This window comes from Doryrhamphus excisus, chromosome 23 (genome assembly GCF_030265055.1).
Source record: "Doryrhamphus excisus isolate RoL2022-K1 chromosome 23, RoL_Dexc_1.0, whole genome shotgun sequence".
Taxonomy (NCBI): domain Eukaryota; kingdom Metazoa; phylum Chordata; class Actinopteri; order Syngnathiformes; family Syngnathidae; genus Doryrhamphus; species Doryrhamphus excisus.
The window spans coordinates 2,711,715-2,727,063 of NC_080488.1; the positions used below are offsets into that span (position 1 = coordinate 2,711,715).

At 43.3% G+C, this 15,349-nt stretch overlaps 1 protein-coding gene across 2 annotated transcripts in view; it reads right to left on the reverse strand.

Moving 5' to 3' along the window:
* LOC131110125 (bifunctional heparan sulfate N-deacetylase/N-sulfotransferase 1-like) overlaps positions 1-15,349 on the reverse strand; it is a 68,187-nt gene that overhangs the window by 8,199 nt on the left and 44,639 nt on the right. For both annotated transcript variants that reach the window (XM_058062854.1, XM_058062855.1), the window contains exons 2-8: positions 11,449-12,400; positions 9,139-9,621; positions 6,642-6,729; positions 5,818-5,972; positions 4,767-4,952; positions 1,816-1,944; positions 74-256 (exon numbers count right to left, since the gene is read on the reverse strand). In XM_058062854.1, coding sequence (XP_057918837.1) covers positions 74-256; positions 1,816-1,944; positions 4,767-4,952; positions 5,818-5,972; positions 6,642-6,729; positions 9,139-9,621; positions 11,449-11,994 — 1,770 coding nt within the window. In that variant the 5' untranslated portion in view covers positions 11,995-12,400. The remainder of the gene's footprint in view (positions 1-73; positions 257-1,815; positions 1,945-4,766; positions 4,953-5,817; positions 5,973-6,641; positions 6,730-9,138; positions 9,622-11,448; positions 12,401-15,349) is intronic.

The following is a 15,349-nucleotide window of genomic DNA, read 5'->3' on the forward strand; positions in this document are numbered from 1 at the left end:
ATGTACCAAAGTATGAGGTGATATGACCATACAGTGATATAATGGCTACCATAGTACTGTTAGTAACTCTCACCTGCCAGAGTGGATCTCTCTCAGAGGGGAACAGGCTGAAGTATTTCTGAGCCAGCTGCACAGGCGGGAGGGTCTGCATCTTCAGGTTTGTCCAGGTCTTGACGAACATCATCAGGCTTTTAAACGTGTAGAGGCCAAGGCGGTCGTTCCCGTAGTTGGACAAATGGGTCATGAAGATGCTGATCTGTTATGGAGGGAGACTGCTGTCAGGACTCAAGACTCAAGCATAAGGGGGAGGGTGGGGTAAATAGCATGTATTGTTTTTATGACACTATTTGAAAGAAGATATGTTAAGCATCCAAAGCAGGGATGTCCAAAGTGCAGCCTCAGGGCCATTTTTGGCCAGTGGCTATGTTTTTATTGGCCAGAAGCACATTCTAAAAGTAGAATTTAACAAGAAAACTAAAAAAAATGCAAAAGTGAATCAGTAAATCCAAAATAAGACAAAAAAGTAATTTTAAAGTATAAAAAAATGCATATATATAATAAGTAATATTTCATTCATTCATTCATTTTCTACCGCTTTTTCCTCACGAGGGTCACGGGGAGTGCTGGAGCCTATCCCAGCTGTCTTCGGGCGAGAGGCGGGCAGGGTACACCCTGGACTGGTGGCCAGCCAATCACAGGGCACATATAGACAAACAACCATTCACACTCACATTCATACCTATGGACAATTTAGAATAAGAAGCCAAAAAGTTACCACTTCCACACAAAATAGGAGGAGAACTCATTCATTCATTCATTAATTTTCTACCGGTTACCCTCACGAGGGTCGCGGGGGTGCTGGAGCCTATCCCAGCTGTCTTTGGGCGCCAGCCAATCACAGGGCACATATAGACAAACAACCATTCACACTCACATTCATACCTACGGACAATTTGGAGTCGCTAATTAACCTAGCATGTTTTTGGAATGTGGGAGGAAACCGGAGTACCCGGAGAAAACCCACGCATGCACGGGGAGAACATGCAAACTCCACACAGAGATGGCTGAGGGTGGGGAAAGACAAAATAAGAAGCCAAAAAGTTACCACTTCCACACAAAATAGGAGGAGAACTCATTCATTCATTCATTTTCTACCGCTTATCCTCACGAGGGTCATGCTGGAGCCTATCCCAGCTGTCTTCGGGCGAGAGGCGGGGTACACCCTGGACTGGTGGCCAGCCAATCACAGGGCACATATAGACAAACAACCATTCACACTCACATTCATATCTATGGACAATTTGGAGTCGCCAATTAACCTAGCATGTTTTTGGAGAAAACCACACAGAGATGGCCGAGGGTGGAATATAATATAATATTAAGAGAAAAAAGGCTTAAGGCTTAATATTATGATAATGGTAAAAAGTAGTAATATTGTGAGAATAAAGTCAAAGCCAGATCTAAAGCTACATTGTAGCTCCCTGATTAGCGTGCTCCACACAAGGACAAGCCTGTAACTAATTTAAGGATGACGTATGGCAGAAGATGGCTGCCAAACAGCTGGGATGCAATAACGATATAGTAATACAGCAAGTATGCAAGTAAAAGCAAGCGCTACTGTAATATTAACGTTTAATGATCGTACAAAGTTACCCACTATGCACAGCGACGTTCGCAATCAGCAATCAGGAGACAAATATAGCGCCCACAGCGGACTACAAAGAAACATGGCCGCATGACTCACCAGCCAGCCATTGTCCGGCGTCCTATTTAAAATCAGCGGCTAAATGGGCTTCCCGATGTGTTCGGACTCACCGGGTTCAGCAGAACCGTTTGGAAGAGTTCTCCCCCGTTGATGAGCTTGTCCAGTTCATTGGGGCTGCCTGGGTAGTCTTTGTAGAAGATGGTGTGCGTGAAAAGACCGCACGTCTGCCTGGGCAGCACCTGCGAGGAGAACACACACACGGAAAGTCAATAATGGCGGAAATGAAGCAAAAAAAAAAAAAAAAACAGTGGTTTTTGACAACGCCACTTTCACTCCATCCCCTCTCATCCACAACCAGAATGGACTACTGCAACAGTATTCTCGACGGTAGTGTTTTTCAACCTTTTTTGAGCCATGGCATGTTTTTTTTTTTTTTTACATTGGAAAAATCTTGTTTCACACCAATAACCAAAAATATTACAAAATGTCACCACGACCTCACACGTGCATCAATAAATCAAAAGAACAATTTTTTTTTAACAAGAAAACTAAAAAAAGTGCAAAAGTGAAACAATCAGTAAATCCAAAATGAGAAAAAAGTCATTTAAATGTATAAAAAAATATACATATATATAAAAATAATATTTTAAAAAATGCATAAAAATGTATATTACAAGAATAGTCAATTTATGAGTTGAAATTGTTGGACATTTTTAATATGAGAATAATATAATATAATTCATTCATTCATTCTCTACAGCATGTATTGATTTTATTACACTATTTGAAAGTAGGGATGTCCAAAGTGCGGCCTCAGGGCCATTTTTGGCTCGTGGCTGTTTTTTATTGGCCAGCAGCACATTCTAAAAGTAGAATTAACCAAGAAAACTAAAAAAAAAAAAAAAAAAGAGTTCTCCTCCTATTTTGTGTGGAAGTGGTAACTTTTTGGCTTCTTATTTTGTCTTTCCCCACCCTCGGCCATCTCTGTGTGGAGTTTCCATGTTCTCCCCGTGCATGCGGGGGTTTTCTCCGAGTTACTCCGGTTTCCTCCCACATTCCAAAAACATGCTAGGTTAATTAGCGACTCCAAATTGTCCATAGGTATGAATGTGAGTGTGAATGGTTGTTTGTCTATATGTGCCCTGTGATTGGCTGGCCTCCAGTCCAGAGTGTACCTCGCCTCTCGCCTGAAGACAGCTGGGATAGGCTCCAGCACCCCCGCGACCCTTGTGAGGATAAGCGGTAGAAAATGAATGAATGAATGAGTTCTACTCCTATTTTGTGTGGAAGTGGTAACTTTTTGGCTTCTTATTTTGTCTTTCCCCAACCTGTGTGGGTTTTGAATGAATGATTAAAAAAACAAAACAAAAAACCAAGCCAGCCATCATCCAGACGAGTAGGCGTGCAGCACCAAGTCCCCATTGTTTGCCCCCCCAATAACATCCATATTATGCATCTCATCTAGCCAAAGCAAACCTCTTTCACATTCACGTCTATATGGAAATTGATGGAAATGCTTTTACAGTTTCAAGTGTCTGGGGGACTGAATATCAATCATCACTAAGCAGGGGGAGACGCTCCATTCAGAGTCCATCTCAAGGACGGCGGAAGAGAGCGGCAGAGACCACACGGTCGGCCGGTTGAATGCCAACACTACAAAGAGACCGGACTCGAGCTGTGCACTTTTTCATCTACTCTGAAGGTCAAGCAGGGAGAGAAATAGATAAGATTTGTTCCTCCTTTTGAACCTTTTCAACGTGATTTATTCAGCTTTAATGTTGCTTGGGAACTTTAATATTCAGCACTGTGGAGGAGATCCAGTAGAGGAATAGAGACGTCAGTCTTTGTTATGGCGGACAGTTGGCAAGACTATGCTATCATGTGACTTCCTGGTGGGTTTTCTCCGGGTACTCCGGTTTCCTCCCACATTCCAAAAACATGCTAGGTTAATTAGCGACTCCAAATTGTCCATAGGTATGAATGTGAGTGTGAATGGTTGTTTGTCTATATGTGCCCTGTGATTGGCTGGCTGTAATTGGCTCCAGGGTGTACCCCGCCTCTTGCTCAAAGACAGCTGGGATAGGCTCCAGCAACCCTCGTGAGGATAAGCGGTAGAAAATGAATGAATGAATGAGTTCTCCTCCTATTTTGTGTGGAAGTGGTAACTTTTTGGCTTCTTATTTTGTCTTTCCCACCTTCGGCCAATCTCTGTGGAGTTTGGATGTTCTCCCAGTGCATGCGTGGGTTTTCTCTGGGATAGGCTCCAGCACGACGCTCGTGAGAATAAGCAGTAGAAAATGAATTAATTAATGAGTTCTCCTCCTATTTTGTGTGGAAGTGGTAACTTTTTGGCTTCTTATTTTGTCTTTCCCCACCCTCGGCCATCTCTGTGTGGAGTTTGCATGTTCTCCCCGTGCATGCGTGGGTTTTTTCCGGTTTCCTCCCACATTCCAAAAACATGCTAGGCTAATTAGCGACTCCAAATTGTCCATAGGTATGAATGTGAGTGTGAATGGTTGTTTGTCTATATGTGCCCTGTGATTGGCTGGCCACCAGTCCAGGGTGTACCCCGCCTCTTGCCCAAAGACAGCTGGGGTAGGCTCCAGCACCCCCTGCAACCCTTGTGAGGATAAGCGGTAGAAAATGAATGAATGAATGAGTTATCCTCCTATTTTGTGTGGAAGTGGTAACTTTTTGGCTTCTTATTTTGTCTTTCCCCACCCTCGGCCATCTCTGTGTGGAGTTTGCATGTTCTCCCCGTGCATGCGTGGGTTTTTTCCGGGTACTCCGGTTTCCTCCCACTTTCCAAAAACATGCTAGGTTAATAGGCGACTCCAAATTGTCCAAAGTGTTCTATATATATATAGATTTACTGCTAGCCGAGAGGGAGGTGAGTAAAAAAAAAAAATGTCTGAAGTGCCACAGAAGAAGATCATTACCGAATGAAGGATAGCGCACGTAAAAGGGTGGAGGAGAATGTTGATGGATGGCGTAGCGCCAGAGGTAACAAGTTAATGAGGTCTCATGGACGGCGAGTCGGAGAAAAAGGAGCGATGCTTACGCTGATGCCGCTGTGGATGAAACCTCGTCTGAAACGGGCCGGTTTCAAATGCGGATATTCCTCGGTGCTGGTCACCTTGATGCTCCACACTTTCTTCCAGGCGTCGTAAAGCTGCATGTGGACGGGGTAGACGCCCGAATGATGTGGCGAGACGGCGTAGCCCATGTTGGTGGGGATGCCGTGCTCCTGGAGGGATGGAGAAGAAGAAAGGAGGTGTTCATTAAAAGGTCAGGAGCTAACAAGGTTTATGAATCTACCATCATCTTCCACACGTCCACCACTTGCCACTGAGTTTTTAATTCACGGCAAACCTGGCTTGCATTGCCGATAGCCATGTCAGCCACGCAAATAGTCTGACATCATTCAAATCCTGACACGTTGCAGCCCGCCAATAAAGAGGAACACGGCTCAGTGAAGGCCAAAATGGAGGACATCCAGTACTTCCACAAAAGAAAAAGGCAGGCTTTTACTTTTATTATTATTTTTTATTAAAAACAAAAAAAAATAAAAAAAATATCTTATCTTATATCAAATATCTTTTAATTTTTCTACACAAAATAAGATGAAAAATAATTAACCAAACCAAGAATAAAGAAAACCAATCAGTAATAAATAAATATAATAATAATAATAATAAAAACTTAATAAACCACATATAGTTGGTGGGTAGACAAATTATTTTTTTCATATTAAAATGAACAAAGCATTATTAGAGCCCTGTACACATGACAAAACACGACTATAGTCACATTTATACTCTTTTTATTTACAACATATTGCGCAACCGCAGGGTCTTGAGACACATGCTAACTTGCAAACTAGAGAGCTAGCGAACTAAACGGTAGCCTTCAAGTTATTTCCTTTAAACTTAAATAGCCAAAAACTTACCACTTCCACACGGATAGGGAGGATAATTTAATTTAATTTAATTTTAAAAATTGAATTAAAAGCAAAGTTTTTTTAATTTTATTTTTTTTTTATTTTATTTTTGTCACATAATACAATAAGTTTTTTTTTTTTAATTTTTAAATTTTTTTTTAATTTCACTCACCATGGCAAATTTCTTGTTGAGCAGCATCTGCTCGGCGAGCACGGACTGGTTGTGGAAGAGATGAGGCTGCATGTGACTCCACATGTGAGGAAACCACCAGAACTCCTTCACGTAGGACAGCAGCAGGTCGTCACCCAGGTCCTCCTCATCCGATCCTGGGTGGTAACGTGGAATAAAAAGTGAGTCGGGAGGACAAGAGGGGCGTGAGAAATAAAATATAGGTAGGTGAAATGGGGTGAGTGATTTAAAAAAAAAAAAAGGGAATTAAAGTTAAATGAGTCAGAAGAGTGGAGTTCAAATATTAGTGAGGCGGGGGAGAGAGAGGGGGAGAGAGAGACAGACAGACAGAGAGAGAGACAGAGAGAGAGAGAGAAAAAGAGAGACGGAGAGAGAGAAAAAGAGAGACGGAGAAAGAGAGAAAAAGAGAGACGGAGAGAGAGAGAAAAAGAGAGACGGAGAGAGAGAGAGAGAGACGGAGAGAGAGAGAGAGACGGAGAGAGAGAGAGAGACGGAGAGAAAGAGAGAAAGAGAGAAAGAGAGAAAGAGAGAAAGAGAGAAAGAGAGAAAGAGAGAAAGAGAGAAAGAGAGAAAGAAACAGAGAAAGAGAAACAGAGAAAGAGAAACAGAGAAAGAGAGAGACAGAGAAACAGAGAAAGAGAGAAAGAGTGAAAGAGAGAAACAGAGAGAGAGAAAGAGAGAAAGAGAGAAAGAGAGAAAGAGAGAGAAAGAGAGATAAGAAATAAGCTCAGGGCATAAAAGGTGATGAAGAGGAATAAAAATATTCTGATCCCAAATCCTGATGTGTGTTATTCCGGGTGTCTTACCAGCATGGAAGAATTTCCCTGAGAATCCCAGATTGAAGGTGAAGTTGGGAACATGGGTACGCATTTCCCTCTGCGTCTCCAGCAGGGCCTGAACCCACACAAACACACACATTAAGTGGAAAGGATCGTGAGTCAGCACACTCCCGCACGAGCACATTAATAAGGGGGGGGGGGGGGGATATGGGCATGCATATTTCATCCTGCATCTTCCTTTTCAGTAAACATCCACCATTGCTGTGCTCCCTGTTGCCTCACTCCTCTCCCAAATTCCGTTTGATATTTCGCTCGTCTCTGATTTTTTGGGGGGGGGGGGGGTTTGTTTCATTTCATGTGTTCGCCGCTTGACACTCCCAACACACAACCCCCCGGCCTCACACACACTCGCACACTTCACCATCTTGTCAGGCGTGTGATGCCTTCCTAAAAGCTTGCTGAAATTGGTACTAAGTTCCAAAAGGGAGTCGAACGCTTAGTGGGCGGGTGTTGTGCCACTTCAAATGCTAACAAAGGAGGCGCTCTTGAACGCATGATGACTTATTTGGTAATGGTAATGGAGTAGGAAGAAGCAAAGCTTATTAAATCCTACCCCTCCATCTGGTACTTTTACAATCAGTAACTGTTACATTTGTTCACTTCCTGCTTTCCTAATATAGAGTAATTTTTATTTATTTATTTTATTTTACATAATCACATAATCAGTTCCCAGTTCCACATGTCCAAAAGGAGTAGGAAGAAGCAAAGCTTATTAAATCCTACCCCTCCATCTGGTACTTTTACAATCAGTAACTGTTACATTTGTTCACTTCCTGCTTTCCATAATACAGTTTGTTTTTTCTTTTGTTTGTTTTTGTTTTTTTTTTTTAAATAATGTAACTCATACCGAAGTAGGAGGTGATATGAGCATCCAATGACATGATGCCTTCCTAAAAGCTTGCCGTGGCGTCGCCCACACGAGGAGGCCTTCATGCGTCCTACGGAAGTTTTGCTACATCACATCCTCTGTCTCGATTTGTGAGAGGGGGGACAACAAGAGTAAGGAGGAAACAAGGAAGGAGCTTTTCAACATTATTTCTACGTCTCGACGCCCCTGAAATATTCATAGCTGTGGCGTTTCTGTAACAGTACAAACGCTGGGGGACTGTCGGCTTTGAGCGGTCCATGGGGACAAAAGCAGTGAAAAGGAAAAATGGAGGGAAAAAAATATGTTTCTGTGTGACTGGTTTTTATTTCACTACACAGACGCTTGAGAAGTACATGGTGAGATATTCATTTATTTATTTTCTATGAGGGTCTCAGGGAGTGCTGGAGCCTATCCCAGCTGTCTTTGAGCGAGAGGCAGGGTACACCCTGGACTGGTGGCCAGCCAATCACAGGGCACATATAGACAAACAACCATTCACACTCACATTCATACCTATGGACAATTTGGAGTCGCTAATTAACCTAGCATGTTTTTGGAATGTGGGAGGAAACCGGAGTACCTGGAGAAAACCCACAGGAGAACATGGAAACTCCACACAGAGATGGCCGAGGGTGGGGAAAGACAAAGTAAGAAGCCAAAAAGTTACCACTTCCACACAAAATAGGAGGAGAATTCGTTCATTCATTCATTTTCTACCGCTTATCCTCACAAGGGTCGTGGGTGGTGCTGGAGCCTATCCCAGCTGTCTTCAGGGCAAGAGGCGGGGTACACCCTGGACTGGTGGCCAGCCAATCACAGGGCACATATAGACAAACAACCATTCACACTCACATTCATACCTATGGACAATTTGGAGTGGCTAATTAACCTAGCATGTTTTTGGAATGTGGGAGGAAACTGGAAAAAACCCACTCATGCACGGGGAGAACATGCAAACTCCACACAAAGATGGCCGAGGGTGGGGAAAGACAAAGTAAGAAGCCAAAAAGTTACCACTTCCACACAAAATAGGAGGAGAACTCATTCATTCATTCATTTTCTACCGCTTATCCTCACGAGGGTCGCAGGGGGTGCTGGAGCCTATCACAGCAGTCTTCGGGCGAGAGGCGGGGTACACCCTGGACTGGTGGCCAGCCAATCACAGGGCACATATAGACAAACAACCATTCACACTCACATTCATACCTATGGACAATTTGGAGTCGCTAATTAACCTAGCATGTTTTTGGAATGTGGGAGGAAACCGGAGAAAACCCACTCATGCACGGGGAGAACATGCAAACTCCACACAGAGATGGCCGAGGGTGGGGAAAGACAAAATAAGAAGCAAAAAAGTTACCACTTCCACACAAAATAGGAGAAGACCTCATTCATTCATTTTTTACCGCTTATCCTCACAAGGGTCGCGGGGGTTGCTGGAGCCCAAAATGCACGGGGAGAACATGCAAACTCCACATAGAGATGGTTGAGGGTGGAATTGAACCCTGGTCTCCTAGCTGTGAGGTCTGCGCGCTAACCACTCGAACGCTGTGCCGCCCCACGGTGAGACATTTAAAACATAACCCACACACTCACCTTGACATCAGGCACTTTCATGCGGGTGCCCTCCTTCCCCACAAAGATGTCATCCACATCCACCAGGATGTAGCGTTCCAGCGACAAGGACAGCCTCTTCCCGGTGAGAAAAGCCACGGCGTCCACAAACACCAGCTTATGGAGCCAGAAGACCAAGTTATTCCCAAACAGGACCCTCTGGATGCCATCATGGAGACCCAAGTCTTGCACCACGGAGGGCAGCAGAGCAGCGTTCTGTCCCATGGATGGAATGCTCTCCGCCGATTGGGTCTTGGCCAACAACACCGGCTCGTACGTCGAGTGATTGGATTGGAAGACGGTCCAGTCGTCTCCAGGGAGAGGACCCGGCAGCGGCTGCCCTGATCGGGTGATAAAGAGTAACGGGGACTTGGGGTTGACGGTGCAGTCCTTGAGACCCAGGTTGGAGTGGAGAAACAGGGGGAATCCTTTCAGCTGAGCGCTCAGCAGGCTGTTCTCATTGGCCTGGTCAGAGAGGAGAGAGAAATCAAACACACGGATTCATCACACGGAGCAGCGATGAGGACCAAAATGTATCGGGTGGAATTCCCGGCTTTCTCCCAAAGAAGGAATAATAAAGTCAGGCGTACTCAAACGTGAACGCATGAGGCAGATTCTACCTGCTATGCTCAATCTGCTCTGATCTGAGACTGCAGACAAACTGAATTACCCTCCTGCTGTGTCCTCTAACATTCAAAGGCTGGGTCCATCAACCCCCCCCCCCCAAAAAAAAGCACCACTCTCTACTTCTCACATCTCCATCGCCATGGCAGCAAACTGTCACTACTTTGATTTTTACTTCCGTGCGTGAGATGTTTTGGATGGAAAAGAATCAGCAATTATTCTACTATATACACACACGCAAATGGTTTTATTATTACATTTGTTCACTTCCTGCTTTCCTAATATAGTTTAAGTTTGTTTTTTTGTTTTTGTCACATAATCAGTTCACAGTTCCACATGTCCAAAAGGAGTAGGAAGAAGCAAAGCTTATTAAATCCTACCCCTCCATCTGGTACTTTTACAATCAGTAACTGTTACATTTGTTCACTTCCTGCTTTCCTAATATAATTTAAGTTTTTTGTATTATTTTTTTTAATTTTATTTTTGTCACATAATCAGTTCCCAGTTCCACATGTCCAAAAGGAGTAGGAAGAAGCAAAGCTTATTAAATCCTACCCCTCCATCTGGTACTTTTACAATCAGTAACTGTTACATTTGTTCACTTCCTGCTTTCCTAATATAGTTTAAGTTTTTATTTTTATTTATTTAAATAAAGTTTTCTCATCTGGGGAAAAAAAAAGATACACATCAAGATGCAGACAGTCAACACTCACCGAGACGTTTTTTTCGGGAAAGTAAGGACAAACCTTCGCAAAAGAAATGCTGCTCTTTACGACTGTTAAAGAGCCATCTCAAGAAAAACGATAAAACAAACCATTTAATGTACATGTTATAAAAATTGCTTTTTAGTCTGCTATTTTTCATATTTAAAGGAAAACGACTAATTTGATCAAAACAAATGTGCTTATTCGTCAACCACTGAATTATCAAAAGAAATGCTGCTCAGAATTACAGTTAAAGAGCCATCCTCTCAAGAAAAACTAGAAAACAAACCATTTAATGTACATGTTATAAAACGTAAAAGTAAAATGACTGACTTGATCAAAACAAATGTGCTTATTCGTCAACCACTGAATTATCTATTAATGTGAATCCCCCCCCTCCTGACCCCCCCTTTTTTGGAACGAAATGAAGTGAAGTGCTGACGATGTGTATTAATATCATGGATTTGGAACACTTACAAAAAAGCAGAGCGGCAGCATGTTTAAGTCATCGGGAAGCAAATCCTCTTTTCTGATCCCCCCCCCAGCCCCCCAAACTCCCCCCACCCCTCTCCATGAACGGTAAATCCCCACCGAGCTTTCCTACCTTTTTTCCACGTCTCATACCTTTTTTTTTTTTTTCCGCGTCTCGGGAACGGTGACCCGAAAAGCGGCCTCAGGCTAACACACTCTTTGGGATTACACAAAAAAAAAAAATTTGATTGACAGCAGGGCTAAAATTTGAAAACGAAACTAAAACAAAAAGACAAATAAGAAGTCTTTTGATTAAAAGAGTGATAAATAGAAGACAAGAGGACTAAGTGATATTGAACCAAGCAGATTTTTTACAACCCCATGAATCCCATCTGCTTGGAGCCAGAAGAGGCAGATGGACAGGGCAGGAGGTGTGAAAGCAGCGAGGGAGGGGGTGGGGGGGTAAAGTGGGAGTGTATCGCTGTGTCCTAACCTTGAAGAATCCAATGATGCCCACTCCGTATTCCACACAGTACTTGTCCAGCAGCTCCCGATTCCACGCGTCCAGGTTCACGTACTTGAGAATGTTTTCATAAATCACCAAAGTGAAACGTCCTCGGTCCTTGTCCGTCAAAGTCGGCATGTCGCCCTTCCCGGGAGATATTTCCGTCCGGTACTGGAAGCGCCCGGACTCCAAAATAGCCACAATTTCCTGCCCAAGTTGGGAATACTGACTTTCCACAAAAACCAGAACTACAGGATCTGTCCTGACTCCGGCGGGGTCCACGCCGGGGCCTCCTGAGACGCCGCGAAGCGGCAACAGCCGAGACGGCGTGACTCTGACGTCGTCCGAATCGGCCGACGCTCCATCCGCGCCTGAAACGCCCCCTCCTGACGGCTCCAGCTCCCGCTTGACGCCATACAGGAAGTAAGCCGAGATGAATACGCTGACGGTGCAGAACAGAAACAAGAGAAGGAGGGACGTCTGCAGAGGGAGGAGACGGACCAGCCGACGGACGCGAGTCACGCATCCCAGCATCGTCTCGCCGCCGCGCGAAAAAAAAAAAAAAATACAAGCGCTTGACAAGTTACAAAAAAAATATCAGTCTTTTCTCGAACACGCGGCAAAAAGACGTTGAGGCGGCAGCTGAAGCAGCTACTGGAGAAAGAAATGACACGGTCTCACGTTGGCTCTCCCTCATATTGCGATGCGGCTTATGTCACCATGGCAGAGAAATGGGGGTCGCTGGTACACACTTATGCCTCAGAGCGGATTCGGGCACGACGCGTCAATGGTAGGGAAACATGATGGAAGACTCCATCAGCTGTCCATCACGCCGGCCCTCCCGACCGTGTCGTGGCTCGGTTTTGATTAATCGTCTTGATTGGAGTGTGAGCTCAATGAGATAAGGAAGGTCATCCTATAGCAAGCGGTCCTTCGAACCCTGAAAAAACAGAAAGAAACAACTGTAAGTTAAAGGTTAAATAACTGTTAATAGTTATCCTCCCTATCCATGTGGAAGTGGTACGTTTTTGGCCTTTTAAGTTTAAAGGAAATAACTTGAAGGCTACCGTTTAGGTCGCTAGCTGTCTTGTTTGTGAGTTAGCATGTGTCTCAAGACCCTGCAGTTGCGCAATATGTTGTAAATCAGGGGTCTCAAACACGCGGCCCGCGGGCCAAATGTGGCCCACAGGACACAAGTTTGAGGCCCCCGCCTTGATATGAAAGTTTAATGTTAGTCCGGCCCGCGCAAGTTTGATATGGATGCTGTATGGTATCATGTACCCAGAAAAAATTATTACGTTTGATTAATGTTCATGTTAAAGGTTAAATAACTGTTAATAGTTATCCTCCCTATCCGTGTGGAAGTGGTAAGTTTTTGGCGATTTAAGTTTAAAGGAAATGACTTGAAGGCTACCATTTAGGTCGCTAGCTGTCTAGTTTGCGAGTTAGCATGTGTCTCAAGACCCTGCAGTGAGATAATGAAGGTTATCTTATTATATATCTACTTATTATTGCGCAACTGCAGGGTCTCGAGACACATGCTAACTCGCAAACTAGAGAGCTAGCGACCTAAACGGTAGCCTTCAAGTTTTTTCCTTTCAACTTAAATAGCCAAAAACTTACCACTTCCACACGGATAGGGAGGATAACTATTAACAGTTATTTAACCTTTAACATAAACATTAATCAAATGTAATCCATATCAAACTTGCGCGGGCCGCACTAACATTAAACTTTCATATCAAGGCCGGGGGCCTCAAATTAGTGTCCTGCGGGCCACATTTGGCCCGCGGGCCGCGTGTTTGAGACCCCTGATGTAATCAATATGGACACTGTGAGTGACAACAAAGACTCGAGAGGGCGGCAATCCTCGGCCAATCCATTTCCATCCTGACAAAAAGATGAAGCACGGGGACAATGGAAGCTGGTCCATTATGGAAAATAATAATTTCTCCATTTGGAGGTAAGGTGCAAAAATGAAATGGTGCTTCATTACTTTTGGATAGAATACAAGAAAGCAATCACGCGCACACAAGGTCACAACAACATTAACAATGACCGGTAAAACTATCAAAATTCAAATGAGACAGACGATTGATTGCATCGTAGCCATGTGGGTTCTGATCGCGTTTTCATTAAAAAGGTGGCTAATGTTAAAAAACACAGCAGCATCCGTGCTGCAACGCCGGGCACAATAACTACAAAAAGCAATCTTCACTCGCTAAATGTACTGAAAAAAGGTCAGTAAGGATAATTCATAATGCCGCCTACAGAGAACATACTAACTCCTTATTTCTAAAATGACAAATATTTCAACTTGCTGATATAGTTAATCTTCAAACAGCTAAAATAATAAGCATAAGGCTAAAAATAACCCATTATGTTGACAAAAATAAATTTAGAAAAATTTTAAAAAATTTAAAAATTTAAAAAATAAAATTTTTTAAATTAAACTATTAGGAAAGCAGGAAGTGAACAAATGTAACAGTTACTGATTGTAAAAGTACCAGATGGAGGGGTAGGATTTAATAAGCTTTGCTTCTTCCTACTCCTTTTGGACATGTGGAACTGTAAACTGATTATGTGACAAAAATAAAATAAAAACTTAAAATTAAAAATAATAATAATAAAACATATTTTAAAAATCTAAAAAAAAAAAAACTATATTAGGAAAGCAGGAAGTGAACAAATGTAACAGTTACTGATTGTAAAAGTACCAGATGGAGGGGTAGGATTTAATAAGCTTTGCTTCTTCCTACTCCTTTTGGACATGTGGAACTGTAAACTGATTATGTGACAAAAATAAAATAAAAACTTAAAATTAAAAATAATAATAATAAAACATATTTTTAAAATCTAAAAAAAAAAAAACTATATTAGGAAAGCAGGAAGTGAACAAATGTAACAGTTACTGATTGTAAAAGTACCAGATGGAGGGGTAGGATTTAATAAGCTTTGCTTCTTCCTACTCCTTTTGGACATGTGGAACTGTGAACTGATTATGTGATGCATTCAATTGTAATCTGATGCATGTTCAAATGAAATAAATTACCATTACCATTACAATGGTTGCCATCGGCGACCATCAATGTATCGACTTTCCACAGACTGAGCGGAGCAATTCGCTGGGCAGATTCGAACTGAATTCGATAAAGACAGCTATCCTTGTACACACTAGTATTATTGGATGCGGGGAAATTGAGCCGCCACTGTCTCTTTCAAAGGATCAAGGTCAAACTCCGTCAAGCCTTCCAGGTTGCACGTCTCTTTGAATATACAATCACAATATAGCTGTTGGAGAAACGTGTGATGCCAAAAGTCTTGGTTGAGTAGTGTGACAACTCCCGGGACACTTCCTCGGTCCTCGGCGTGATTGCTTATGCATGAGCGGCCAACCTTGACGTGTCATGCAATCAATGCCATCATTCTTGCCGGTTATTAATGGCAACACACAGCTGCATGGCGGTCGTGTGGTTAGCGCGCAGACCTCACAGCTAGGAGACCAGGGTTCAATTCCACCCTCGGCCATCTCTGTGTGGAGTTTGCATGTTCTCCCCAAGCATGCGTGGGTTTTCTCCGGGTACTCCGGTTTCCTCCCACATTCCAAAAACATGCTAGGTTAATTAGAGACTCCAAATTGTCCATAGGTATGAATGTGAGTGTGAATGGTTGTTTGTCTATATGTGCCCTGTGATTGGCTGGCCACCAGTCCAGGGTGTAACCCCGCCTCTTGCCCGAAGACAGCTGGGATAGGCTCCAGCACCCCCTGCGACCCTCGTGAGGATAAGTGGTAGAAAATGAATGAGTTCTCCTCCTATTTTGTGTGGAAGTGGTAACTTTTTGGCTTCTTATTTTGTCTTTCCCCACCCTCGGCCATCTTTGTGTGGAG